Source organism: Bombina bombina, chromosome 2, assembly GCF_027579735.1.
Source record: "Bombina bombina isolate aBomBom1 chromosome 2, aBomBom1.pri, whole genome shotgun sequence".
Classification (NCBI taxonomy): Eukaryota; Metazoa; Chordata; class Amphibia; order Anura; family Bombinatoridae; genus Bombina; species Bombina bombina.
Window position 1 is genome coordinate 320,103,520 of NC_069500.1, and position 27,555 is coordinate 320,131,074.

A 27,555-nucleotide genomic window follows, 5' to 3' on the forward strand; every position below is an offset into this window, starting at 1 on the left:
TCAAATGGCACCAAATACATCTAGGGCGCCCATAGCGTTTAATTTACAAGACATGGCGGCAATCATGGATAATACACTGTCAGCGGTATTAGCCAGACTACCTGAACTTAGAGGTAAGCGAGATAGCTCTGGGGTGAGACAAAATGCAGAGCATACTGACGCTTTAAGAACCATGTCTGATACTGCCTCACAATATGCAGAAGCTGAGGAAAGAAAGCTTCATTCAGTGGGTGATGTTAATGACTCAGGAAAGATACCTGATTCTAATATTTCTACATTTAAATTTAAGCTTGAACACCTCCGCGTGTTGCTTAGGGAGGTTTTAGCTGCTCTGAATGACTGTGATACCATTGCAGTGCCAGAGAAATTGTGTAGACTGGATAAATACTTTGCAGTGCTGGTGTGTACTGATGTTTTTCCAAATACCTAAAAGGTTTACAGAAATTATTAATAAGGAATGGGATAGACCAGGTGTGCCGTTCTCTTCCCCTCCTATTTTTAGAAAAATGTTTCCAATAGACGCCACCACACGGGACTTATGGCAGACAGTCCCTAAGGTGGAGGGAGCAGTTTCTACTCTAGTAAAGTGTACTACTATCCCTGTCGAGGACAGTTGTGCTTTTTTTTTTTTTTTTAGATCCAATGGATAAAAAATTAGAGGTTACCTTAAGAAAATATTTATTCAACAAGGTTTTATCCTACAGCCCCTTGCATGCATTGCCCCTGTCACTGCTGCTGCGGCGTACTGGTTTGAGTCTCTGGAAGAGGCTTTACAGGTAGCGACTCCATTGGATGACATACTAGGCAAACTTAGAGCACTTAAGCTAGCCAATTCTTTTATTCTGATGCCATTGTTCATTTGACTAAACTAACGGCTAAGAATTCTGGTTTTGCTATACAGGCGTGCAGAGCGCTATGGCTTAGATCATGGTCAGCTGACGTGACTTCAAAATCTAAGCTACTTAACATTCCCTTCAAGGGGCAGACCCTATTCGGGCCTGGTTGAAGGAGATTATTGCTGATATCACTGGAGGAAAAGGTCATGCCCTTCCTCAGGACAGGTCCAAATCTAGGGCCAAACAGTCTAATTTCCATGCCTTTCAAAACTTCAAGTCAGGTGCGGCATCAACTTCCTCTAATAATAAACAAGAGGGAACTTTTGCTCAATCCAAGACGGTCTGGAGACCAAACCTGACCTGGAAAAAAGGTAAGCAGGTAAAAAAGCCTGCTGCTGCCTCTAAGACAGCATGAAGGAACGGCCCCCTATCCGGGAACGGATCTAGTAGGGGGCAGACTTTCACTCTTCGCCCAGGCGTGGGCAAGAGATGTTCAGGATCCCTGGGCGTTGGAAATTATATCCCAGGGATATCTTCTGGACTTCAAAGCTTCCCCCCCAAAAGGGAGATTTCACCTTTCACAATTATCTGCACACCAGATAAAAAGAGAGGCATTCTTACACTGTGTACGAGACCTCCTAGTTATGGGAGTGATCCATCCAGTTCCAAAGGAGGAACAGGGACAGGGTTTTTACTCAAATCTGTTTGTGGTTCCCAAAAAAGAGGGAACCTTCAGACCAATTTTGGATCTAAAGATCTTAAACAAATTCCTCAAAGTTCCGTCGTTCAAGATGGAAACTATTCGTACCATCCTACCACTGATCCAGGAGGGTCAATATATGACTACAGTGGATCTAAAGGATGCTTATCTTCACATTCCGATACACAAAGATCATCATCGGTTTCTCAGGTTTGCCTTTCAAGACAGGCATTACCAGTTGTAGCTCTTCCCTTGGGATTAGCTACAGCCCCAAGAATCTTTACAAAGGTTCTAGGGTCGCTTATGGCGGTCCTAAGGCCGCGGGGCATAGCAGTAGCCCCTCATTTAGACGACATCCTAATACAGGCGTCAAACTTCCAAATTGCCAAGTCTCATACGGACGTAGTACTGGCATTTCTGTGGTCGCATGGGTGGAAAGTGAACGAGGAAAAGAGTTCTCTATCCCCACTCACAAGAGTTTCCTTTCTAGGGACTCTGATAGATTCTGTAGAAATGAAAATTCACCTGACGGAGTCCAGGTTATCAAAGCTTCTAAATTCCTGCCGGGTTCTTCATTCCATTCCGCGCCCTTCGGTGGTTCAGTGTATGGAAGTAATCGGCTTAATGGTAGCGGCAATGGACATAGTGCCGTTTGCACGCTTACATCTCAGACCGCTGCAACTATGCATGCTCAGTCAGTGGAACGGGGATTACACAGATTTGTCCCCTCAACTGAATCTGGACCAAGAGACCAGGGATTCTCTTCTCTGGTGGCTATGTCGGGTCCATCTGTCCAAAGGTATGACCTTTCGCAGGCCAGATTGGACAATTGTTACGACAGATGCCAGCCTTCTAGGTTGGGGTGCAGTCTGGAACTCCCTGAAGGCTCAGGGATCGTGGACTCAGGAGGAGTCTCTCCTTCCATTAAATATTCTGGAACTAAGAGCGATATTCAAGGCTCTTCAGGCTTGGCCTCAGTTAGCAACTCTGAGGTACATCAGATTTCAGTCGGACAACATCACGACTGTAGCTTACATCAACCATCAAGGGGGAACGAGAAGTTCCCTAGAGATGTTAGAAGTTTCAAAAATAATTCGCTGGGCAGAGATTCACTCTTGCCACCTATCAGCTATCCATATCCCAGGTGTAGAGCACTGGGAGGCGGATTTTCTAAGTCGTCAGACTTTTCATCCGGGAGAGTGGGAACTCCATCCGGAGGTATTTCCACAACTGATTCATCGTTGGGGCAAACCAGAACTGGATCTCATGGCATCTCGCCAGAACGCCAAGCTTCCGTGTTACGGATCCAGGTCCAGGGATCCCAAGGCGACACTGATAGATGCTCTAGCAGCGCCCTGGTCTTTCAACCTGGCTTATGTGTTTCCACCGTTTCCTCTGCTCCCTCGACTGATTGCCAAGATCAAGCCGGAGAGAGCATCGGTGATTCTGATAGCACCTGCGTGGCCACTCAGGACCTGGTATGCAGATCTAGTGGACATGTCATCCTTTCCACCATGGTCTCTGCCTCTGAAACAGGACCTTCTACTTCAGGGTCCTTTCAACCATCCAAATCTAATTTCTCTGAGGCTGACTGCCTGGAGATTGAACGCTTGATTTTATCAAAGCGTGGCTTCTCCGAGTCAGTTATTGATACCTTAAGATAGGCACGAAAGCCTGTCACCAAGAAAATTTACCATAAGGTATGGCGTAGATATCTTTATTGGTGTGAATCCAAGGGTTACTCATGGAGTAAGGTCAGGATTGCTAGGATATTATCTTTTCTCCAAGAAGGTTTGGAAAAAGGATTGTCAGCTAGTTAAGCGTCTGGCAGATGTTCCAGACGTTCAGGCATTTTGTCAGGCTTTAGTTAGAATCAAGCCTGTGTTTAAACCTGTTGCTCCACCATGGAGCTTAAACTTGGTTCTTAAGGTTCTTCAAGGAGTTCCGTTTGAACCTCTTCATTCCATAGATATCAAGCTTTTATCTTGGAAAGTTCTTTTTTTGGTAGCTATTTCCTCGGCTCGTAGAGTCTCTAAGCTATCTGCCTTACAATGTGATTCTCCTTATCTGATTTTTCATACGGATAAGGTAGTCCTGCGTACCAAACCTGGGTTCTTACCTAAGGTGGTATCTAACAAGAATATCAATCAAGAGATTGTTGTTCCATCCTTGTGTTACACAATCTGGACGTGGTCCGTGCTTTAAAGTTTTACTTACAAGCTACTAAAGATTTTCGTCAAACATCTGCTTTGTTTGTTGTCTACTCTGGACAGAGGAGAGGTCAAAAGGCTTTGGCAACCTCTTTTTCTTTTTGACTAAGAAGCTTAATCCGCTTAGCCTATGAGACTGCTGGACAGCAGCCTCCTGAAAGGATTACAGCTCATTCCACTAGAGCTGTGGCTTCCACTTTGGCCTTTAAAAATTAGACTTCTTTTGATCAGATTTGCAAGGCGACGACTTGGTCTTCGCTTCATATTTTTTCAAAATTTTACAAATTTGATACTTTTGCTTCTTCGGAGGCTATGTTTTACAAGCAGTGGTTCCTTCCATTTAAGTTCCTGCCTTGTCCCTCCCTTCATCTGTGTACTTTAGCTTTGGTATTGGTATCCCACAAGTAATGGATGATCCGTGGACTGGATACACCTTACAAGAGAAAACACAATTTATGCTTACCTGATAAATTTATTTCTCTTGTGGTGTATCCAGTCCACGGCCCCCCCTGTCATTTTAAGGCAGGTAATTTTTAAATTTAAACTACAGTAACCACTGCACCCTATGGTTCCTCCTTTCTCGGCTTGTTTTCGGTCGAATGACTGGCTATGACAGTTAGGGGAGGAGCTATATTACAGCTCTGCTGTGGGTGTCCTCTTGCAAATTCCTGTTGGGAATGAGAATATCCCACAAGTAATGGATGATCCGTGGACTGGATACACCACAAGAGAAATACATTTATCAGGTAAGCATAAATTGTGTTTTTCGACCCATTTTAGACCTGAAGTGCCTCAACAAGTTTCTCAGGGTACCATCCTTGAAAATGGAAACCATTCATTCCATTCTTCCTTTGGTCCAAGAGGGTCAGTTCATGAAGACCATAGACCTGAAGGATGCGTATATTCATGTTCCCATCCACAGGGATCATCACAAATTCCTGAGATTCACCTTTCTAGACAAACACTTTCAGTTTGTGGCTCTTCCATTTGGCCTTGCCACAGCTCCCAGAATTTTCTCAAAGGTTCTGGGCGCTCTCTTGGCAGTGATCAGGTCTCAGGGAATTGCAGTGACGCCATACCTTAATGACATATTGGTTCAGGCACCATCCTTTCAACAAGAAAACTCTCATACAGAGATCTTGTTGTCTTTTCTACGTTATCACGGTTGGAAGGTGAATATGGAAAAGAGTTCCCTTGTTCCAGCTACAAAGGTGGTTTTCTTAGGGACCATAATAGATTCCCTATCTATGAAAACATTTCTGATGGACGTCAGAAAATCCAAAGTGCTCTCCTCTTGCCTCTCTCTTCAGTCTACTGTTCGGCCATCAGTAGCTCAATGTATGGAGGTAATTGGTCTGATGGTTGCTTCCATGGACATCATTCCCTTTTATGCATGCTCAGACAATGGAACGGAGACCAATCGGATCTGTCTCAGAGGCTAGATCTAGACCAGTCAACAAGAGACTTTCAGGACCATCTGTCTCAGGGCACATGCTTCCGGAGACCTTCCTGGGTGATTGTGACCACGGATGCCAGCCTGCTAGGCTGGGGAGCAGTCTGGGACTCGTTAAAGGCCCAGGGACTATGGACTCGGGAGGAGTCTGCTATCCCCATAAACTCATTGGAGTTGAGAGCGATTTACAATGCTCTTATGGCTTGGCCTCAATTGTCTTTAGTCCGATTTTTCAGGTTTCAGTCGGACAACATCACCTCAGTAGCTTACATCAACCACCAGGGAGGAACTTGGAGTTCCTTAGCCATGAAGGAGGTGGCATGGATTATTCAGTGGGCAGAAGCTCACAATTGTTGTCTGCCATCCACATTCCTGGAGTGGACAACTGGGAAGCGGATTTCCTGAACAGACAGACATTTCATCCCAGGGAGTGGGCTTTCCATCCGGAGATGTTCTCCAGGTTAACCCTCAAATGGGGGGTGCCGGAGTTGGATTTGATGGCATCTCGGCAGAACGACAAGCTTCCAAGAATGCCAGAACGACGAGCTTTACGGTTCATGGTCAAGAGATCCTCAGGCTGCTCTGATAGATGCTCTGGCAGTTCCTTGGGTTTTCTGTCTAGCATATCATTTTTTTCCGTTTGTGCTCCTTCCACAAGTTATTGCTCGTATCAAACCAGTCTTGCAGGATCTGGTATGCAGACCTAGTGAAGATTTCATCTCAGCCACCTTGGAGGTTGCCTTTGAGGAAGGACCTTATAATTCAGGGTCCATTCCTCCATCGAAATCTCGTTTCTCTGAAGCTGACTGCTTGGAGATTGAATGCTTAGTTCTGTCTAAGTGTGGAGTCGGTCATTGAGATCATGATCCAGGCTCGCAAGCCTGTTACTCGAAAAATTTACTATAAGGTATGACGTAAACACCTTTATTGGTGTTAATCTAAGGGCTACTCTTGGAGTAGGGTCAGGATTCCTAGAATTTTCTCTTTTTCTCCAGGAAGGTCTGGAGAAAGGGTTATCAGTCAGTGGATGTGCCAGAAGTTCAATATTTTTGTCAGGCCCTGGTCAGAATCAGGCCTGTGTTTAAACCTGTTGCTCCGCCTTGGAGCCTTAATCTTATTCTTAAAGTTTTGCAGCAGGCTCCGTTTGAGCCAATGCATTCCATAGATATTAAGTTGCTATCTTGGAAGGTTTTGTTTCTTATTGCTCTCTATTCTGCTTGGAGAGTTTCGGAACTCTTGGCTTTGCAGTGTGATTCCCCTTACCTTATCTTTCATGCGGATAGGGCGGTTCTTTGTACTAAATTGGGGTTTCTTCCTAAAGTGGTTTTGGTTAGAAATATTAATCAGAAAATTGTTGTTTCTTCTCTCTGTCCCAATCCTCCTCATAAAGAATGTCTGTTGCACAACTTGGATGTTGTACGTGCTCTAAAATTCTACCTACAGGCGACTAAGGATTTTTGCCAGTCTTTTGCCCTGTTTGTTTGTTTCTCAGGAAAACGTAAGGGTCAGAAGGCTACATCTATTTCTCTTTTCCTCTGGTTGAGAAGTATGATTCGTTTTGCTTATGAGACTGCTGGACAGCAGCCTCCTGAGAGAATTACAGCTCATTCCACTAGGGCTGTCTCCTCTTGTTGGGCTTTTAAAAATGAAGCTTCTGTGGAACAGATTTGCAAGGCTGCAACTTGGTCCTCTCTGCATACTTTTTCCAAATTTAATACTTTAGCCTCGGCTGAGGCCTCTTTTGGGAGAAAGGTTCTTCAAGCGGTGGTGCCTTCTGTTTAGGTCTGCCTGTCTTGTTCTCCCTCTCTGTTCATTCTGTGTCCTCTAGCTTTGGTATTGGTCCCAACTAGTAATTGAATGACGTTGTGGACTCTCCATATCTTAGGAAAGAAAACAAAATGAATGCTTACCTGATAAATTTCTTTCTTTCTGGATATGGAGAGTCCACGACCCCACCCTTTATTAAGACAGTTATTTTTGACAAAACCTCAGGCACCTCTGCACCTTTGTGTTATTCCTTTTCCATTCGGTCGAATTACTGGGGATTATGGGTAGGGGAGTGACACGTAACAGCTTTGCTGTGGTGCTCTTTTCCTCCTCCTGCTGGCCAGGAGTGATATTCCCACTAGTAATTGAATGATGTTGTAAAATCTCCATATCCGGAAAGAAAGAAATTTCTCAGGTAAGCATAAATTTAGTTTTTTCACATGCTTATATTTAATAAAAGTTGTTTAATTTTTAGACCGTGCTTTGCAAATATCTTCATTTTGCTTACCAAGAATCTTCCTTATTCATGCATATCTGAAAGTATGCTCCTGCTTCAAAAATGCTGGGCTCCTTGATTTAAAGGATGTGATATCTGGGCAGTATTAAAGAGAATCCAGCACAGTAATGTCTAGGCATTATGTTAAGTTCTTGTTCACAAACTTTTCTACATCGTCCTCCCATATAGCCATCATCGGCATGCATACAACAGGCCATCCAGCAGACGAGTGAACTTTCAAACTATGTTATCTGTGCACACCCTGGAAAAAAAATCCCAGTACTACAAATGTACAGAGAATATGCACTTGCGCTGCAAACAGCAGCTTAATATACTGTATGTGTAGTGATATTCTATGGAAAATAGACATAGAGCTAGTATCAACACCTATAGCTCTCCACAAAAGGTCTCCTAGTAGACCAAATGTAGTGGTGAATGAAGAGAAGAGAGCGCCTACAAAAAGGTTAAGGTGATAAGATTATGGACAATATAAACAGTTTTAATTGAACAATTGATATCAGCTATATATATATAAACAAATACAGTATATTGGCATAAGATAAAATCATGGATCCATGATAAAATATTAGAATATTAAAAAGTGTAAACAATATAATGGTAAGTCCCCTAGTAGTTTTAATAGTACAACTAGGTGTATGACTCAAATAAGGGTGTACCTTCATACCCCCCAACTGTCCCGATTTTAGGGGTCTGTCCCCCTGTCCCGGGTTGCTAGCCATCTGTCCCGATTTGCCCCAGGCATTTTTTAAATTCTGTTGGGCCCATACTCAGAAGCAGCTGACTTTGCTCTGACAGGGTTAGATACCTGTTAGATTCCCTGTGGAAAAGGAATGGTGTGTCGTTTAAGCAGGAGTAAGAAAGCTGTATACACTCTGACCACGGGTAATGGTGACCTCTCTAACCTACCTCTGGTAGTGATGATGTCTAACCCCTGGTGATAATACTAGCATGCCTTCAGTTTTATACAATGAGCAGTGCTAATACCAGGGTAACGAACAGTGGTATCCGCAGACTGCCAGCTAATGTGCTTGCCAACCCCAGGACCCCATACAATGAATTACAGATACCCATATATGATGTAGTGTGTGTGTCTATCTGTATCCATAACTCTGTGTGTGTGTGTATCTGTATGTATAAGTTTATGCTATGTAGTGTGTGTGTGTCTTCATGTATAAATGTAAGCTATGTAGTGTGTGTATGTGTATCTGCATGTATAAGTGTGTATCTGCATGTATAAGTGTATGCTATGTAGTGTGTGTGTGTCTGCATGTATAAGTGTATACTATATAGTGTCTGTATCTGCATGTATAAGTGTATGCTATGTAATGTGTGTGTGTGTATCCGCCTGTATAAGTGTATGCTATGTAGTGTGTGTGTATCTTCGTGTGTAAGTGTATGCTATGTAGTGTGTGTGCATCTGCATGTATAAGTGTATGCTATGTAGTGTGTATGTATCTGCATGTGTATGCTATGTAGTGTGTGTGTGTGTATCTGCATGTATAAGTGTATACTATGTAGTGTGTGTGTGTATCTGCATGTATAAGTGTATGCTATGTAGTGTGTGTGTGTATCTGCATGTATAAATGTATGCTATGGTAGTGTGTGTGTATCTGCATGTGTAAGTGTATGCTATGTAGTGTGTGTGTGTGTGTATCTGCATGTGTAAGTGTATGCTATGTAGTGTGTGTGTATCTGCATGTGTAAGTGTATGCTATGTAGTGTGTGTGTATCTGCATGTATAAGTGTATGCTATGTAGTGTGTGTGTATCTGCATGTATAAGTGTATGCTATGTAGTGTGTGTGTATCTGCATGTATAAGTGTATGCTATGTAGTGTGTGTGTATCTGCATGTATAAGTGTATGCTATGTAGTGTGTGTGTATCTGCATGTATAAGTGTATGCTATGTAGTGTGTGTGTAAGTGTATGCTATGTAGTGTGCTACTGTGCATTTTTGCTGACTTTAAAGGCCAGAATCTAGAATATTAATGGGGAATGCAGAAAGCAGTTTTAAAGAATTTATTATTAAATGTTCAATTAAGATAAAAATATTTAGCAATGTCTTTGCAAAGGCTTATTATTTACATAGCTCACATAGCCATACCAGTGGTTTGAGCTTGTGTTTGATTTGCTGCCTGTATATTAAAATATATGACTTTATTTAGAATTTTATTTATATTACTTTGGTCTTATGATTTTTAAGCCCCGCCCACCACATTTCAATTTTTTGCCGCGGGGGGGGGGGGGGTGTCCCTCTTGAATTTTGAAATGCTGGGAGTTATGTACCTTGGTGCTTCAAAATCAGAATAGTTGCAAAAAAGGATCAAAAATTAGTGAAAAAAATGTGTGAGATACGTTATGCAAAAAATCCAATCAACAAACGTATCATAAGTCACAAACAAATCGAGTGACAAAAAGGTAAGTGATCCAAATAAGTCAATAGTGAAAGTCTATGTGGATAAAAATATATATGAAGAAAAAATAGAAAAAAAAATATAGAAAAAATATAATAAAGTATAATAAAAAACTGGACTGTATCTTATCGCAGGGGAAATAAAAAAAAATTTAATACAAGATTTTTACCCTCACATTGCAGATGGAGTGTTGCAGGGAAGGCATATAGCTTATACCAAGTCTTAGGCAGACTACTTGGCTTACTTGTGCATAATAACCCGCAGGTATCATGAAAATATGAACATTTAATAACTACTGATAAGTTCTATTAGTTTTCATAATAGCATAAATGCACTGTGTTATAAAAGCTAAAGGAAGTTGGGAGTCTGACACAAATTGTGAATCTGCTTTATAGTCAGGACCAGTCAACACATTAGATTTGCATAATCAACAAATGCAAGATAACAAGACTATGCAATAGCACTTAGTCTGAACTTCAAATGAGTAGTAGATTTTTTTATAACAAATTTCAAAGTTATGTATATTTCCACTCCCCTTGTACCATGTGATAGCAATCGGCCAATCACAAATGCATATACGTATAGTCGGTGAATTCTTGCACATGCTCAGTAGGAGCTGGTGACTCAAAAAGTGTAAATATAAAAGACTGCACATTTTTTTCAATGGAAGTAAATTGGAAAGTTGTTTAAAATGACATGCTGTATCTGAATCATGAAAATGTAATTTAACCTGAGTGTCACAGTACCCTCTAAGTCTTTTATTTGCTCTTCCAGGGTTGTTGGGAAGAGAGGGATTGGGGACAAGCATCTATCTGCCTATGTTAGAAGGTTTAAACCTTCAGATCTCTATAGTTTACATTTACACTATATTGTCTAATATGATCATTATATTTATTGATCTATTTTCAATATACACACCCCTAGGTGGAGATTCTGTTTGTTAAACATCAAAAAAAAAAGTTTCTTAATTTTCATAAGTGTTTAATTTTGAATTTGAGTCTGGGCCATAGTAATATGGTACGGCATAGTTTCTTGACAAAGGAGCATTACACAATCCCATAGTCACTTTTAATAAATACACTTCACCCCCCTTTCACATTGAATATTTGTGTGTTGTTTTCACTCACTGAACTAAGTTATTAATCTACATCACTTACTTCCCTTTATTTCTTTACTTCACTTTGCACAAATTTGCCAAGTGGGCATCTGATTAAGAGGAGAGGAAAGAAAAGAAAGGGAGGGGAAAAGGGGAAGAAATAATAGTTGTTTTGTTCCCCTTCTTCCCGCTCCTTTATAGACTGAGAAATGATATTCACAGCACCTTGTTTGTTTAAGGTCTATCACATTTAATGGACAAATATACATTATAAATACAAAGTCAAGATCACCAGCTATGCCGTTAAAGACAACAAATGTATAAACGGGGCCTGATGCATGTTTAGAGGACACACTAACAGCACAATCCTCAAGTAGTAATAGCACAGACACATAAACAATTAGCAGAATTAATAACGCCTCAGTTTGAGTCAGTAAAACTAGAAATAGCAGAGATAATAAGACAGTTCTCTAATAGAATATCAGAGGTGGAGATGAGCGTATCTGAATTAGAGGATGCGCGTAATGTACAAGAAGTAACTAATAAAAAATGTCTCTTTAATTTAACTCTATTACCAATTTAAATTTGTACTCTTAGTATCTTTTGTTGAAAACAGGGATGTACGCTTAGGAGAAGGTCCATTTCTGGAGCACTTTATGGCAGCATTTTGCAAGAATGTTATCTATTTGCAAGAGCACCAGATGGCAGCACTATTTCCTGCCATGTAGTGTTCCAGATGCCTACCTAGGTATCTCTTCAACACAGAATATCATGGGAACAAAGCAGATTTGATAATAGAAGTACATCTTTAAAATGGTCTGCTCTGTCTGAATCACAAGAAAACATTTTTTGGTTTCATATCCCTATAAACAAATGATTATTTCTTTTAAGGTGTAGCTATATTATTTAAATAATGTACCTGCTGTGACTTTTGAGGAACAATCCCTGCATCAAAGTTCCATGTTGAATCCTTTTGAATGAATTATCAAGGCCATTTTGTATATTTAAAATGATAAACTTTATTCAGACTGTCTCACAGAGAGTAAATAAAAGATAGATTTAGTATCATCTTCATCTGATAATACAACATGGAGCCTTGTGTTAGGTGTAGACTCACTGTTGTTGACATTTTATATTCTGGAACCACTTTACTATATTGCCAAACCTACAATAAAACTGAACAAGGCCTAAAGGATACCGTATCAGGGATGAGGTGCACAGAAATGAAACACATCTAAAGTAACCTTGCCATTTAATTTTCTGCTAAAATGCATGTACACAACTCTTACATGCAATCGTTAGAGTAATATTATATATGTAGCCTCTCCACTTATGCATGGCTTAAGTCTGCACTGCATTGGTTGGCATAGGTATGTTTTTTAATTATAGCATGGGCACATGCATTACTATCCACTATACTTATGTTAATTATCAAATAGTATGTGTTTTAGTAGAAAATGGCTTGATCAATTAAAGCAGTTTATTTTCTTTGCTCATTTAAATTTGGTTAGTTTACATCTTTATAATCTGTCACGAAGCGCTCATGATTTTAGATGTAAGGGGTTAACTTTTTCTCTGTCTGCTAGGTATTTAGTTTGGTTTTTTTTTGTTTGTTTTTTTCCAGACCAAGTATTTCCCTTGGTTAATCATTAAAAAACAAACACCCTGTCATAAATGGTTTTTAGGTTTTACTTGAGCACATTTTATTACAGGTAGCCAGAAGCCTTGTGCCTAATCTCAGTTTATGGCCCCAAGATGTCCACAACAAAGTGACATAAACTAGTGTCAAGGCACAGGCCTAAGGTCAATTAACGGTAACACTCTAAGATATCTTACAACATGCTTTAAACATATTTATGGTACGGGATGACAGACATGACCTTATGATGTCACAGAGGGATTGCTTATATGTGTGTATGTACTGAGTATACATAACAAAAAAATTATAAACTGTTCTATTATTCCAGCCAGGGTTGCAGAGCTTTTTATGGCTTTATGGTTACTTTCCTTGCCCACTCAGGAAGGGGCCTGGTCAGAAACCAGACGGAAAAAATTTATTCAACTGTGATTTCAGCAACATCATTCTGAAATTTTACATAGGAGACTGCGTGAAAACAGTGTAAGTGACGGTCTTTTCTTGCCAGCTCCCTTTGCACAGATATCTAGGCTAGTACAGTATTAGGTTCTGTTTTTACTCATTTTTCTTTTAAAAACTGTTGCTTTGTATAATTGTTTGCTAACTTTTTTTTTTTTTTTAAATATAAATGCATTTTGTTCATAATAAATGTTCCTTTAATAAGATTTTGCCTCATTACTGAAGAGACTGGTAAGTAACAATACAGTGTTTTTAGATAGATTTTTGCCAATTGTGTTTTGGGATCTTTAATCTATTAGCGCTGCAGAATCTGTTGGCGCTCTGCAAATAACCGATAATAATAATAATTAGTCTTGGCTTTTCCTAAGGATTTCCCATATAATAATATTAAAGTGGTAGAAGCAGAGATAGTTTAGTATGAGTGGCCTTAAAGGGGACTTTGGGCACTTTCTAAGGTCTAGTATAGTCTAAAGAATGTTTGTTAACCCTTGCACCCTTTCAAGTAAGTCACAGGCTTGCCTGGAGTGGCTAGACTGTGCCAAACTAGTAACTGGTACAGGGTAGTTTAACCCTGTACGTCACATAATCATTTTTATTTTATTAAAGAGACATAAAACTGAAAATTGAATTGTGCACAATGAAGCATATTTGTTTTACACATGTATTTGCAAAAATGCTTCTGATAAAAGGGTCAGTGAAAGATTTTACTGTGCATGAAGCATATGTACATATGACTTGTGTACCTACATTCAAACACTGTGCCTGCTCAGAGAGCCAGGAGTGATCATCACAAATGCAATATATGCTGTCTGAGCAGGTGTGGTATTAATAATGCAGGTGTAAAAGGCATATGCACATATGATCCTTGCACAGTAAAAATGATCACTAAATAAGTGCTAGATTTTACTAGAAGCATTTTGCTATTACAGGTGTATTTCAAAAACATTTCTATTAAAAATGGAAATGCATTTATGTCCATTTCACTTTTGAGCTTGATGTCCCTTTAAAATGTATCTTGTGGTTTATAACCAAAATCTATGCTGAAGATTAGTTGGTGCCCCATGAGGATGAGTTGCACTTAGGGTCCAGCAAAATAAGCCACACACATATAATTTAGCATTTAGCACGTAAGCCTGAAAGAAGAAAGTATATGACACCTGGAAAAACATTTTATATAACATTACAGAGCTCTGAAGTAAGCTGTAAGGACCAACAGAGCCTTTTTACCCTCCACTTGTGAACAAGATTCTTTAAAAAAAATACAATATTTAAAATAAAAACTAAAATGATGAAGACCACGGCAAGTAAACATTATTCAAGTCCATGACATTCAAGATTTCATATTTCCACTTGGTTTAGTTTCAAGCAATAACGGCAATTGTGACAGGGCAAAACCGGCAGCGATGAATCCACACAGTGCATCCAGAAGTTGGCACAACTTGTATGGTAGAGATGGCTTTCATATATCAGCATGCTGTGTGCTGGATCTGAAAGAAGCTAAGAAGTAAAGAGACTATTAACTAAAAGTGCTTGCAGGGATAAATAAACAAAAACAAATTTTCTTGATATAATGTACATACAGATAGTTTATGTTTAAGGAAATGGCCTCTTTCATTCATGTGCTCTCATTAAAAGTCAGCCCTGCAATGTCCTTCAGAGCTAAACATGGCTGGTGATTGGCGGCTGGGTACATATGTCTCACTAGGCATGGGAGAGCATTTGTATCTGGCCGCAGGCAACGGCATTCAGAGTCAACTATATCAGTGTAAATTTGTTATGCTTTGACACGGATATATCCAGCTCTGAAAAGAGCCGAATACCGTTGCCTGTGGCCATATTTGGCATTAGTTTTGCAAATTAATGCTGAATACAAATTTTCTTCAGGGACATGGAGGCAGAGCCTCACCAATTACGTAACAGTTACCTATGTGTGGTAAGGAGCTCCAGCCCCACTGTGATGTGTCAGCCAGTTACACCTTCAGAATTAGCCAATCAAAATAACCCCCAATCGAGGGGAGAGCCTGAGTGTCAGGATCACAGCAGAAGGAAGCGATGCACTGTTTCTAATGTGCACTGTTAGCCCCGCCCACAAGAAGAGCCGGGAATTATTCTGGCCGCAAACAGCAATGAAACTGTGTCTGAGGAGCTGCGTGCCTGCCTCTTCCTGCCTGTCCCTGAAAAGTTCCTGTCCAAGACAGTTCACCTGCTGACTGTGTTGGAGATGGAGGAGCAGAGCAATGTGTTCAGCTAGCTCCCAGTAGTGCATTGCTGTTTCTTCAGCAATGCACTACTGGGAGATAGCTGAACACATTGGATGCAGAGAGAATGAAGCAAATTTGATAATAGAAGTAAATTGTAAATTTGAACTATCCTTTGTTGAAGAGTAAACCTCAAGAGCAGCAATTCACTACCAGGAGCTAGCTGTACACATCAGGTGAGGACAAGAGGCATATATACTCCTGGTCAAAAGTTTTATAACAAACTTTTTTTCCGCTGAATAACCTGAAATGTTGCTAAGATAAGCGTAAAAACCTGACAGAGGTTAGTTATATGAAAACCCAGATTTTTTTTCTTTCTTAATTCAGATAGAGCGTGCAATTTTAAGCAACTTTCTAATTTACTCCTATTATCATTTTTTCTTCATTCTCTTGGTGTCTTTATTTGAATGTAAGCTTAGGAGCCAGCCCATTTTTGGTTCAGACCCTCGGTAGTGCTTGCTAATTGGTGGCTACATTTATACACCAATCAGCAAGCGCTACCCAGGTGCTGAACCAAAAAATGGAACATATTCCCCTATGTGAAGAACATTGGAATGTCAAATATTTACAGTAAATATTTTATTAAATATGAATATTGCATAAGTATGATTTTACATGTTTTCAGCTACTTAACTGCAAAGGGCTCCAATGCACTTGCTATATATTTATACATATGTATTTATGTCTTTAGATGTGTTTTACTGTATTTTTACTGTACATTTTTCACATTCCAATGTTATTCACTTACAGGATAATGTCCCCTTTATTCCTAAATACATATTTCAATATATATGTGTATATACCTGTATATATATATATATATATATATATATATATATATATATATATATATATATATATATATAGAAAGAGAAAGAGAGAGAGATATGTATTTTACATGAACAGTATCAGCTATGTTTTGAAATATATATTTAAAAACTAAAAGTACATTATTTTCTATGTAAAGAACATAGGAATGTAAAATATACATTTTGCGCATTGCATTTCTCAATTTAGCAGTTGGGTTAGTGAACATGAGAACTTAGTATTCTTAAGGCGCATTATTCAAATATTACATATAAAATATTTTTTAAAAAGAATATAAATGATTACAAAATATTAAACATACTGTAACATATATTGATATATTCTATGGATTACTTAGAATATTTAACAGTATGTTTATTATTATTTTTTTATTAATAATTTTTTTATATGCAGTTAGTGTATAATGGCCCTTTAGAAGTTTTCACATGCAGTGCCATGTGGTTCGTCTAAATATCCTCCTGGGGATGTTTTATTTACCAGGGGATTTTGCTACGCAGATAACTTCTGCGGTTTCTGCAGCATTATCAGCTTTTCCTGTTGCTGGTTAGAGGAAGAGGAAATCTAAAAATATTTCTCTCAGCAAGGGTTCTGACTCTGCTAAGGCTGCATTAGTCAGTTTCTCTCAGTTATCTCATGATGATGATACCTCCGTGGACTCTGAGCGTGAGATCTCTGAGACTGTAATGGCTAGTATTGCAGATGAGGTTAATTTTAGGTTCAAACTGGAACTCCAGTTACTTTGAAGAAGATCCTTGCTACTTTGGAAGACTCCGACTCTACTGTCGCTGAGACCCCAAAGAAATATATTACACTTATTAGAGTGTTGGATGCCATTCCTTCATCTGTAGAAGTTTTTCCAATTTTTAGACAGTATGTCTGAGATTATAGCGCAGGAATAGGAAAAGCCATGGATTCCTTTTTCCCCATCCCCTGTCTTTAAGAAGATGTTTCCTGTTGCTGACTCTGTCCGTGACTTGTGACGCACTGTACCCAAGGTGAAGGGAGCTATCTCTACTTTAGACATAACTACTATGCCTTATTGAGGATAGATCTTCTTTCAAGGATCCCATGGATAAGAAGCTAGAAGTGTACTTAAGAAAAATGTATTTTCATCAGGGATTTCAATGGCAAAACAGTTTCAAATATTGATACGGTTGCTGGTGCAGCATCGTATTGGTGCGATGCCTTGTCTGACCTGATTTCAGAAGAGTCTACTATAGAGGAGATCCAAGATAGGATCAAGGCTCTTAAGCTGGCTAATACTTTTATCTGTGATGCCAGCATGCAAGTGGTTAGACTGGCGGTTCTAGTTTGAGAGCTCTGTGGTTAAAATATTGGTCTGCTGATATAACATCCAAATCCAAACCTCTGTCCTTACCCTTCAAGGGCAAGACTTTATTTGGTCCTGGTCTGGCAAAAATAATTTCCGAAATTACTGGTGGAAAGAGATCTTTTCCTACCTCAGGACAAGAAAAATAGACCCAAGGGTTGCCAGAATTCTTAGTTTCGTTCCTTTCGTAAATTCAAAGGACAAAAGTCTTCCTCTTCCAAGCTGGAACAATCAAGGACTTTATGGAGGGATGTGGACATTGTATCCCAGGGTTCCTGAATAGGATTCAAGTCTTGTCCTCTCTGGAGCAGATTTGTCCTTCTTAATCTGCGTAAAGGACCTTTCTTCCCTGGGAGTGTTTGTTACAGTTTCTATAGAGGAACAGGGTCAAGGATTTAATATAAATCTTTTTGTGGGCCATAAAAATGTTTTTTAAATGTTTTTGACTGCAAAGGGCTCCAACATGTATCTATGTATTTATGTCTTTTACTATAAATATACTGTACATATTTTTAATTCCAATGTTCTTCACTTACGGGATAATGTCCTTTTTATTGTAAATACATATTTCTATGCATATCTGTATATACCTAAACCTATATATGCATACATATTTATTTTACATGAAAAGTATTATATATATATATATATATATATATATATTAATAAAAAGTAAAATCTTTTCTATGTAAAGAACATAGGAATGTAAACAATGCGTTTTGCACATCGTGTATCACGATTTAGATGTTAACACAGTAGGGTTAGCACACATGAAAACTTAGTATTCTTAAGGCGCGTTATTGAAATATTACAAATAAATTATTAAACATACTGTAAAATATTCTAAATAATCCATAAATATATCTATATATTTTACAGTATGTTTAGTAATTATTTATGTCTAATACTCTAAAGGAATTTCCTTACCCAAAAACCTCTGACACTGTGCAGCCTGTCAGACAATATGTTTTTGATATGTTTACATTAGAAAGGAACCTCAAGATACATACTTTACTCACTAAAGGCGAAAATAATATAATTGTATATATGTATTTTCTATAAGATTCTATAGAAAACAAACTTTATAGATTTATGAACATTCATTTTGTCACAAGCTTTGCAAATAGAATTTTATATAGAAAACACTGTAGGATCTGAATTTATGAGAAATCTAAATTTTATACATAAAAAAAAATATATGAACTTTTATCATTTAGTTAAACAGTCCATTATGACTACTTTACTCTTAGTGAAGAAAATTATCTTGTCTACTAAATATAATTGCTAGTCTTCCAATTCAGTATAACCCACCTGTCCTTCTTCTGGCCTCTCTAACAGGCAAACACCACAACATCTTTTCACGCAGTGTGTTGAATCAGAAAGGAAGCCTTCAACTTTATAATCCAAAGCTGATTGTGAAGGCTGTTGAGGGTCAATGAAAAAAATACTATAAAATAAAAAAATACTCCAGATGTGGTAACAATAACAAATGTATTTATTAAGCATTATGTAAAGCAGGAAAAATACAATTATAACACCCTAAGCTCAAATATATATTATATATAGGGCTCAAAATTTCCATTCGCCCACTCGCCCTGGGATAGTACATATTGAACTTGGGTGAGTAGAGTGGGAGATAGATGCTATTTATACATTATGCAAAATTACCAGTACACATATATTTTTAATAATTGTATTAAAAGGGCTTAATTTGTTTTGGTTTAAAATAAATAAAAAATTGCTGCACAACAAGGTGTTTCACAATAACTAAACATATGTTAATTGGGGGTGAAATAGTGGGTGCGGCAATGGGTATGGTGTGGGCAGGTGATGGGTGGGATCAGAAGTTGTGACTGACATTTTGGCCTGGCTAGTAGCTTAGGACTTGGAATTTTGAGCCCTGTATAAATGTGTGTGTATATATATATATATATATATATGTGTGTATGTGTGTGTGTATATATATATATATATATATATATATATATATATATATATATATATAATAGTAAATAAATAAGCACTCACTGGACTTGATTCATCTTCATAACAGGATACTTATTTTACATTTCGAAACAGCACAATGCCCCTTCGTCAGATATATATAATTGCAGAAAGTTTCTGTTTACATTTCATTTATAATTTTTAGTTGTACTGGAATTTGGCAGTTTTGTAACCATTTGTAATGTCTAAAAGCTGCCAAATGTCAGTTAAAACAAAATGTATGCTTACCTGATACATTTATTTCTTCAAGATATGGTGAGTCAGTGGGTTCATCTTAATTACTGTTGGGAATATTACTCCTGGCCAGCAGGAGGAGGCAAAGAGCACCACAGTAAAACTGTTAAGTATCACTTCCTTACCCGCAACCCCCAGTCATTCGACCGAAAGTAAATGGAGAGTAACACAAGGCACAGAGGTGTCTGAGGTTTAGTAAAAAAACTCCCCATATCTCACCATATCTTGAAGAAATATTATAATTATCAGGTAAAGCATAAATTTTGTTTTCTTCCTAAGATATGGTGAGTCCACGGTTTCATCTTAATTACTGTTGGGAACCAATACACAAGCTAGAGGACACAGATGAATAGGGGGGAGGGTAAGAACAAGAATGCCTAAACGGAAGGCATCGCCGCTTGAAGAACCTTTCTCCCAAAAGCCCCTCAGCCGAGGTAAAATAATTAAATCTGTAAAATTTGGGAAAAGTATGTACAGAAGACCAAGTTGCAGCCTTGCAAATCTGCTCCATGGAAGCTTTATCTTTAAAAGCCCAAGAAGAGGCTACAGCCCTGGTGGAATGAGCCGTAATCCTCTCTGGAGGTTGTTTCCCAGCAGCCCCAGGTGAATCACACTTCGCAACCAAATAGAAAGAAACAGTAGCTTTCTGACCCCTACGTTTCCCAGAAAACCAAACAAAAAGAGCAGGAGACTTGCGAAAGTCCTTAGTCGCCTCCAAAAAGAATCTTAGAGCATGAACCACATCCAAATTGTGCAACAGATGTTCTTTAACTGAAGAAGGTTTGGAACAACGATCTCCTGAATAATGTCTCTAGTAGAAACAACCTTAGGAAGGAAACCTAACTTAGTACGAAGAACTGCCTTATTCACATGAAAAATAAGATAAGGGGAATCATACTGCAAGACAGAGTTCAGAGACTCTCCGAGCAGAAGAGAGAGTCAAAAGAAACAAAAAAGCTTCCAAGATAACAACTAAATATCTTAAGGAAAATCACGGATCAACCGGGGAATGTTGGAAAAAAAAACCCTCAAAGAACAAGATTAAGGCTCCAAGGAGGATTAACCGACTTAATACAGGCCTGACTTGACCAAGACCTGACAAAAAGATTGGACATCTGGCGCATCCACCAAACAAAACAGATAAGTCAGAAATTTGACTCTTCAGGGTACTAACTGATAACCTTTCTCCAGACCTTCCTGGAGAAAAGAAAAATCTTAAGGACCCTTGAAAGATTCACACAATGAAAGATATTAACGCCATATCTTATGGAAAATTTCCAAGAAACAGGCTTGCGAGCCTGAATCATAGTCTCAACGACCAACTCAGAAAAAACACGCTTAGATAGAAATTAAGCGTTCAAAATCCATGCTTCAGGGATACAAGATTTGGATGAAGGAAACGACCCTGAATCAGAAAGTCCTTCCTTGGAGTAAGTTTCCCCGTTGGGGGAGATGACATCTTCCACTAGATCTGCAAACCATATCCTGTGAGGCCACACAGGAACTATTAGAATCACCAACGCTACCTCCTGCTTGATACGAGCAAGGCCTCAAGGAAGAAGAGCAAATAGAAGATGGTATGCAAGCCTAAAAACCCATAACATCCATCAGAGCAGCCTTCGAGTCTCTGGACCTTGAACCATACCTTGGAAGTTTGGCGTTCTGACAAAACTCCATCCAATCGAACTCCAGCCCCCCCCCCCATTTGGGGGGTTAAACTGGAGAACACCTCCAGATGGAGAACTCACTTCCCGGATGAAAAATCTGTCTACTCAGGAAGTCCTCTTCCCAGATGTCCACTCCTAGAATGTGGATGTAAATAGACAATAATTATGAGCCACTGCCCACAGACCAAACCGAGTCACCTTTGACATGGCTAAGGAACCCAGAGTTCCTACCGAGCCAGTGAGAAGACATTGACCGTCTGGAACCTGATAAACCGGCAATGGGTAACTGAGTACAAGCCCTCAGAGCATGAAAAATTGCCCTCCGCTCCAAGATATCAAAAGGAGAGAACTGACTCCTCTTGAGTCCAAAGTCCCAGCTCCTTAAACAAGTTCCGGACTGCTCCCCAGCCCAACAGGCTGATTTCCGAGTTAACAATCAGAAACCAGAAATGTTTCCAGAAACATGCACCCTGAGACAGATACTCCTGACATCACCTAAGGGTGAACCAGATCTATCCTCTGAGAGAGATCCAAATGGTCACCACTCCATTGACGGAGCATGCCAAACTGCAGAGCTCTCAAATGGACTCGGGAAAAAGAGGACATCCCTCAATCACTGAACATTAGGCTGAAAAAGAGATAAGAGGGAGAAAACTTTGATTATCTGACCTCTGAAATAAATATTTTCATAGATAGAGAACTTATTTAAGTTTCTTAAAAAGAAACACCCTTGAAAGGGGAACCAGGGAACTCCTTCCTAGCTTCACATCCCATCCAAGGAAGTGTAAACAAGGACAAGATCCCTTGAAAAAGAGTTGCTTGAAAGAAAGATGACACCCGAACCATACAATGTCCAGGAGGACACCCTTCCCATCCCCAAAACCTAACAGAGTCTTCCTAGGTTGACAAACTCAAAAATGTTTAGTTGATCTCAGACATGCAAAATTGCAGAACTCTTCTGGGAACTAGAAAATACATATACTTCAAGTCTATGTTCATTATGACCAAACCCTCTTCAATCAAGGTAGAATGGACACTACTTGAAAAGAGTGTATTCTGAAAAGCATGAGAACTACCTAGACCCAATTTCTTTACTGGTACTAGCACTCCCAGAGAGGGAACCTGAACCTAGATCCAGAATACCTCTCATCATAGCAAGACTGCAGTTACTCTAGAAGGAGAAATCTGTCCTTGAGAGGAATCTTAGATTGATACTCCCAGAACCCAAAAGGGTCGGGATTTCAAAGAATGGACTGTCCCCGAAGAAGGAAAGAAAAACTATCCTTGATCTATTCCTCATGACTTGTGGCATAAAATACCTTTCCCCACCTGAAAGTCATAGGATAATCTTATCAGAAGCATGGAATTGGAGGAAAACATAAATATATTCCAAATATTGAACTTGCATCTGCAGTGTTAAAAAGCCTAGGCTGTACCACTAAGCCATAAGCAGGCTTCTAATTTGACCAAGCTATTCCAGAAGGAACCAGCAAATCCTTGAATCTCCAAGGACAGCCATAAAGGCCAGAGCGGACCAGCACCAATCAGGGGATCTGACTCGAGGGCTAACACAGCAAGTCTAATTAGACAAGACATCACTCTGAGCAAATAAACATCCAGCTTCTTAATCAAATATCCGTAAAGGAGTAACTATCCTCTATAGGAATCAAGTGACCTAAGCCATAGTAGAATACTCCCTTCTACTAGAAGCACCGTGCATATAAATGGAGTCAGCGACAGGAAAATCCTTAAAAGAACGGGAGACAGGGAGAAAGGTATCCCTAGTTCCTCCTATGCCTGTGACCCAAGCACCTCTAGAAACACTTCCACATGGAAGGAACATACTAGAAAGAATAAAGTTTATGAAACTTCAAACGGTTGACAATGACAGGATTATTGATGTAATCCAAGTAGCTATAACCTCCTTTAACAATACATGAGGTGTTCAAGCATACATCTGAAGGAAACCACTTCAGCAACAGATGAAGGAATAATACTGTACGAATCTGAGATTTTACCCTCAGAACTACTGGCGAATCTTCCTCACCAGACTTAGGAGAGAAGAGCAACCTGAGTAGCAGAAAATGACACAGAAACCTTCTATCTGACACTTTAAATGTCCTCTTGCGTTTTCCCTGTAAGAGAGGAAAAAACAGATAAAGCTGGAGATACCACCAAGAATACTTGAGCTGCAAAATCTGCAGGAAAATACACTCCTCCAGAGATTGAGAGGAACCGCAGGGCACTGCATGTGACACCATAGAGGCTTGGGACATTTAAGGAGAAGCTGTGGCATTGCCTAAACAGCATCATCCTGAGAGCCATGAGGCAAGAACAAATATTTGCTACAATGTTTTGTTTTAAAAGAAAAAATGTAAAATGCGTACTGTCACTTAAATATAAAATGACATCCCATATAACAGGAACTTATATAAATAGGAACAGGCCCTTGTTCCACTAAAATCCTGCATAATGATATAAAAATAACCCCAATGCCCTCTAACAGCAGAAGGAGGAAGGAGATTTAATGCAAAAGCAGCTAAAAACATAATTAAAATAATATAGGAACATACCCCTATTCCAAATATATACTTCTGAACCCTATACTCTCCACCTATAGAAGAGATGAAATGGGAAAGTAAAGTACAACATAAGAAAACTGGGGTCCCTGTTCTTGTTGAGATAAAAAATGTTAAACACATCAAATGTTTTAAAAACAGACTTGTGAATCAAGGACCCAGTAAGATATCATCTCTAACTCATTGGGACTATCTTAGCTTCAAGAACCAAGTTTAGGCAGTGAGTAAGCTGGATCAAAATGTATCTGAAAACCATTTCAGCAGCTAAACCCACCACTCCGATCTCGGTCGGAGAGGAAGGCATGACACGTGAGCGCTACCATAATGGTAATCGTGCTTCTCCAGCTTAAAAATGTCGCTGCTCCCTTCTTTATTTAAATGGCTTTGCCATCTTAGGTAGTAAAGGACGCAACAGAAAAACAAGCGTGCGATTCAGTGCAAGGAAAAACAGAGCTCCCAAACACAAATCCCCCCTAGGGGATATTCTCCTAATAAACTAACCACAGTGCACAGGTGAAAAACTGAGAAGGGTAAATGGCGTAATCGTAAAAACGGCAGTGCTACCGAACACCAACACCAGTTCTGTTTTACTGCACCTAACAAATAACAACACTATCTCAATAATCCTGGAACTATCTTAAGTATAACAAGATAACACACACTGAAAATAAGCACAATAAAAACTTGTCTGCCTCCATGAAACTGGTTAACCCCTTCATGAACAACAAAAGGGAAACCGTCTCTCTCTCCTACATATCACATTAAGTGCCTGCACCCTGCTAAAGCTAATATCCTACTAGGATATATTTTGTGCCAATAAAATTTGCAGATTCCCTTACAGTGCATAGTCTCCCACATAGAAGACAAAAATGGCACTTACCTGCATCTAGCCATCCGGCAAGAGGACAGCTCAAAAGATATGGGAGGACACATCTCCTCGCAGAGACCTTTTAGCAAGAGAAAGAACAACAACTCTGGCTTTCTATACTATGGGCAGCAAAAATGTTAGGAAAACGCAGTAAGGCCCACCTTACAAGTTCCTAACTGCTTTAAAGCCACCACTGCCCTTACTGAAGAGACTAACGTGGAACTATGGTTGCGTTGAGCTCCATACCGCACAAAATACAAGCGCTGCTTTGACGTGCTCGTGCACGTTTTCCCCATAGACATCAATGTTAGTTTTTTTCTAACACCTGCGATCGTGGAATGAAAAGCTCTGTAACGCAACCTCATTGATGTCTATGGGGGGAAAAAAAGTTTACATTTAAACCTAATACCCTAACATAAGCCCCACGTCTAAACACCCCTAATCTGCTGCCCCCGACATCGCCAACACCTACATAAATTTATTAACCCCTAATCTGCCGCCCCCGACATCGCCAACACCTACATAAACGTATTAACCCCTAATCTGCCGTTCCCGATATCGCCGCCACTATAATAGTTATTAACCCCTATTCCCCCGCACCCAACATCGCCCGCACTATAATAAAGATATTAACTCCTATTCTGCTGCTTCCGACATCGCCACCACTAAATAAAGTCATTAACCCCTAAACCTTTGGCCTCCCACATCACTTCCACTAAATAAACCTATTAACTACTAAACCGCCAGCCCCCCACATCGCAACAACCTAAATTAAACTATATTAACCCCTAACCGTAACCCTAAACCTAACACCCCCTAACTTTAGACCTAAATTAAGTTAACTAAATAATACCTATTTAATACCTATTTAAACCTAAAAACAAACTTACCAGTGAAATTAAAAAAAAAAAACCTAAAGCTTGCTACAATATAACTTATATTGTAGCTAGCTTAGAATTTATTTTTATTTAACAGGTAAGTTTGTATTTATTTTAACGAGGTAGACTAGTTAGTAAATAGTTATTAAAGGGACACTGAACCAAAATTTTTTCTTTCGTGATTCAGATAGAGCATGCAATTTTAAGCAACTTTCTAATTTACTCCTATTATCACATTTTCTTCATTCTCTTGGTATCTTTATTTGAAAAGCAAGAATGTAAATTTAGATGCCGGCCCGTTTTTTGTGAACAACCTGGGTTGTTCTTGCTGATTGGTGGATTAATTTAACCGACCAATAAACAAGTGCTATCCAGGCTTCTGAACTAAAAAATAGCTTAGATTCCTTCTTTTTCAAATAAAGATAGCAAGAGAATGATGAAAAATTGATAATAGGAGTAAATTAGAAAGTTGCTTAAAATTGCATGCTCTATCTGAACCACTAAAGAAAAAATTTGGGTTCAGTGTCCCTTTAACTATTTACCAACTACCTAGTTAAAATAAATACAAACTTACCTGTGAAATAAAAGTAAAACCTAAGCTGCCTTACACTAAAACCTAACATTACCAAAAAACAACTTCCATTACAAAAAATAACTAACAAACTTATCCAAAACAAAAATTATTCCTATTCTAATAAACTGAAAAGGATATTCAGTTCTTTTAAGAAAAGCCGAAACCCTCATTTAAAAAAAAAAAAAAAAACTTAAAAAAACCTAACACTAACCTCCATACAAAATGCACTTTTCAGGGCAATGGGTAGATTAGGTTTTTTTGTTAGAGTTAGGTTTGTTATTTTGAGGGGTTGGTTGGGTGGTAGGTTTTACTGTTGGGGGATCTTTGTATTTTTTTACAGGGAAAAGAGCTGATTTCTTTAGGGCAATGCCCTACAAAAGGCAATTTTAAGGGCTATTGGTAGTTTATTGTAGGCTAGGGGTTTTTTATTTGGGGGGGGGGGGCTTTTTATTTTGACGGGGCTATTAGATTAGGTGTAATTGTTTTTATTTTGGATAATTTTGTTTTTAAATTTTTGTAATTTAGCATTTTTTTTTTGTAACTGTAGATTTAATTTTTTTAGTAGTGTTAGATTTTTTTTAAATGAGTAATTTAATTTATTTAATTGATAGTTTATAGTTTAAACTTAGGTTTTTTTAATTTCACAGGTAAATTTTTATTTACTTTAAGATAGGGATCTTGCAATTTTAATTTAAAGTTAGGAGGTTGTTTGTTTTAGGGGTTAATAGTTTAATTTAGTTTTTGGTGATGTGGGAGGCTTGTGGTTTAGGGGTTAATAGGTTTATTTAGTGATGTGAGATGCCAGAGGTTTAGGGGTTAATAACTTTATTTAGTGGCAGCGATGTCGGGGAGCAGCGGAATAGGGGTTAATATATTTAGTATAGTGTGGGAAATGTTAAGGTGCGGGGGACTATGGGTTAATAACTTTAGTATAGTGGCGATGATGTCGTGGAGCGGTGGAATAGGGGTTAATACATTTTATTAGTGGCGGCGATGTCAGGAACGGCAGATTAGTGGTTAATAAATGTAATATAGTGTTTGCGATGCGGAAGGGCCTCGGTTTAGGGGTTGATAGGTAGTTCATGGGTGTTAGTGTACTTTGTAACAGTTAAGATGAGTTTTCTGTAACAGTTTTGTTGCGTAAAACTCATAACTACTGCTCTCAGATAGTGAAACGGATCATGTCGGTATAGGCTGTAACGCAAGCATTTTAGCCTCACCGCAAAACTCGTAATGGCAGAGTTATGGG

At 38.9% G+C, this 27,555-nt stretch overlaps 1 protein-coding gene across 5 annotated transcripts in view; it reads right to left on the bottom strand.

Moving 5' to 3' along the window:
• Window positions 1-11,217: 11,217 nt before the first annotated feature.
• The window catches only part of LOC128648792 (synergin gamma-like), a 76,894-nt gene continuing 60,556 nt past the window's right edge, over window positions 11,218-27,555 (bottom strand). For 3 of the 5 annotated variants that reach the window (XM_053701659.1, XM_053701660.1, XM_053701661.1), the window contains 2 exons: window positions 18,814-18,924; window positions 11,218-14,583 (listed from right to left, as the gene is read on the bottom strand). In XM_053701659.1, coding sequence (XP_053557634.1) covers window positions 14,425-14,583; window positions 18,814-18,924 — 270 coding nt within the window. In that variant the 3' untranslated portion in view covers window positions 11,218-14,424. Of the gene's footprint in view, window positions 14,584-18,813; window positions 18,950-27,555 lie in introns of all 5 variants that reach the window. The other 2 variants (XR_008400626.1, XM_053701662.1) reach the window with 2 other exon arrangements.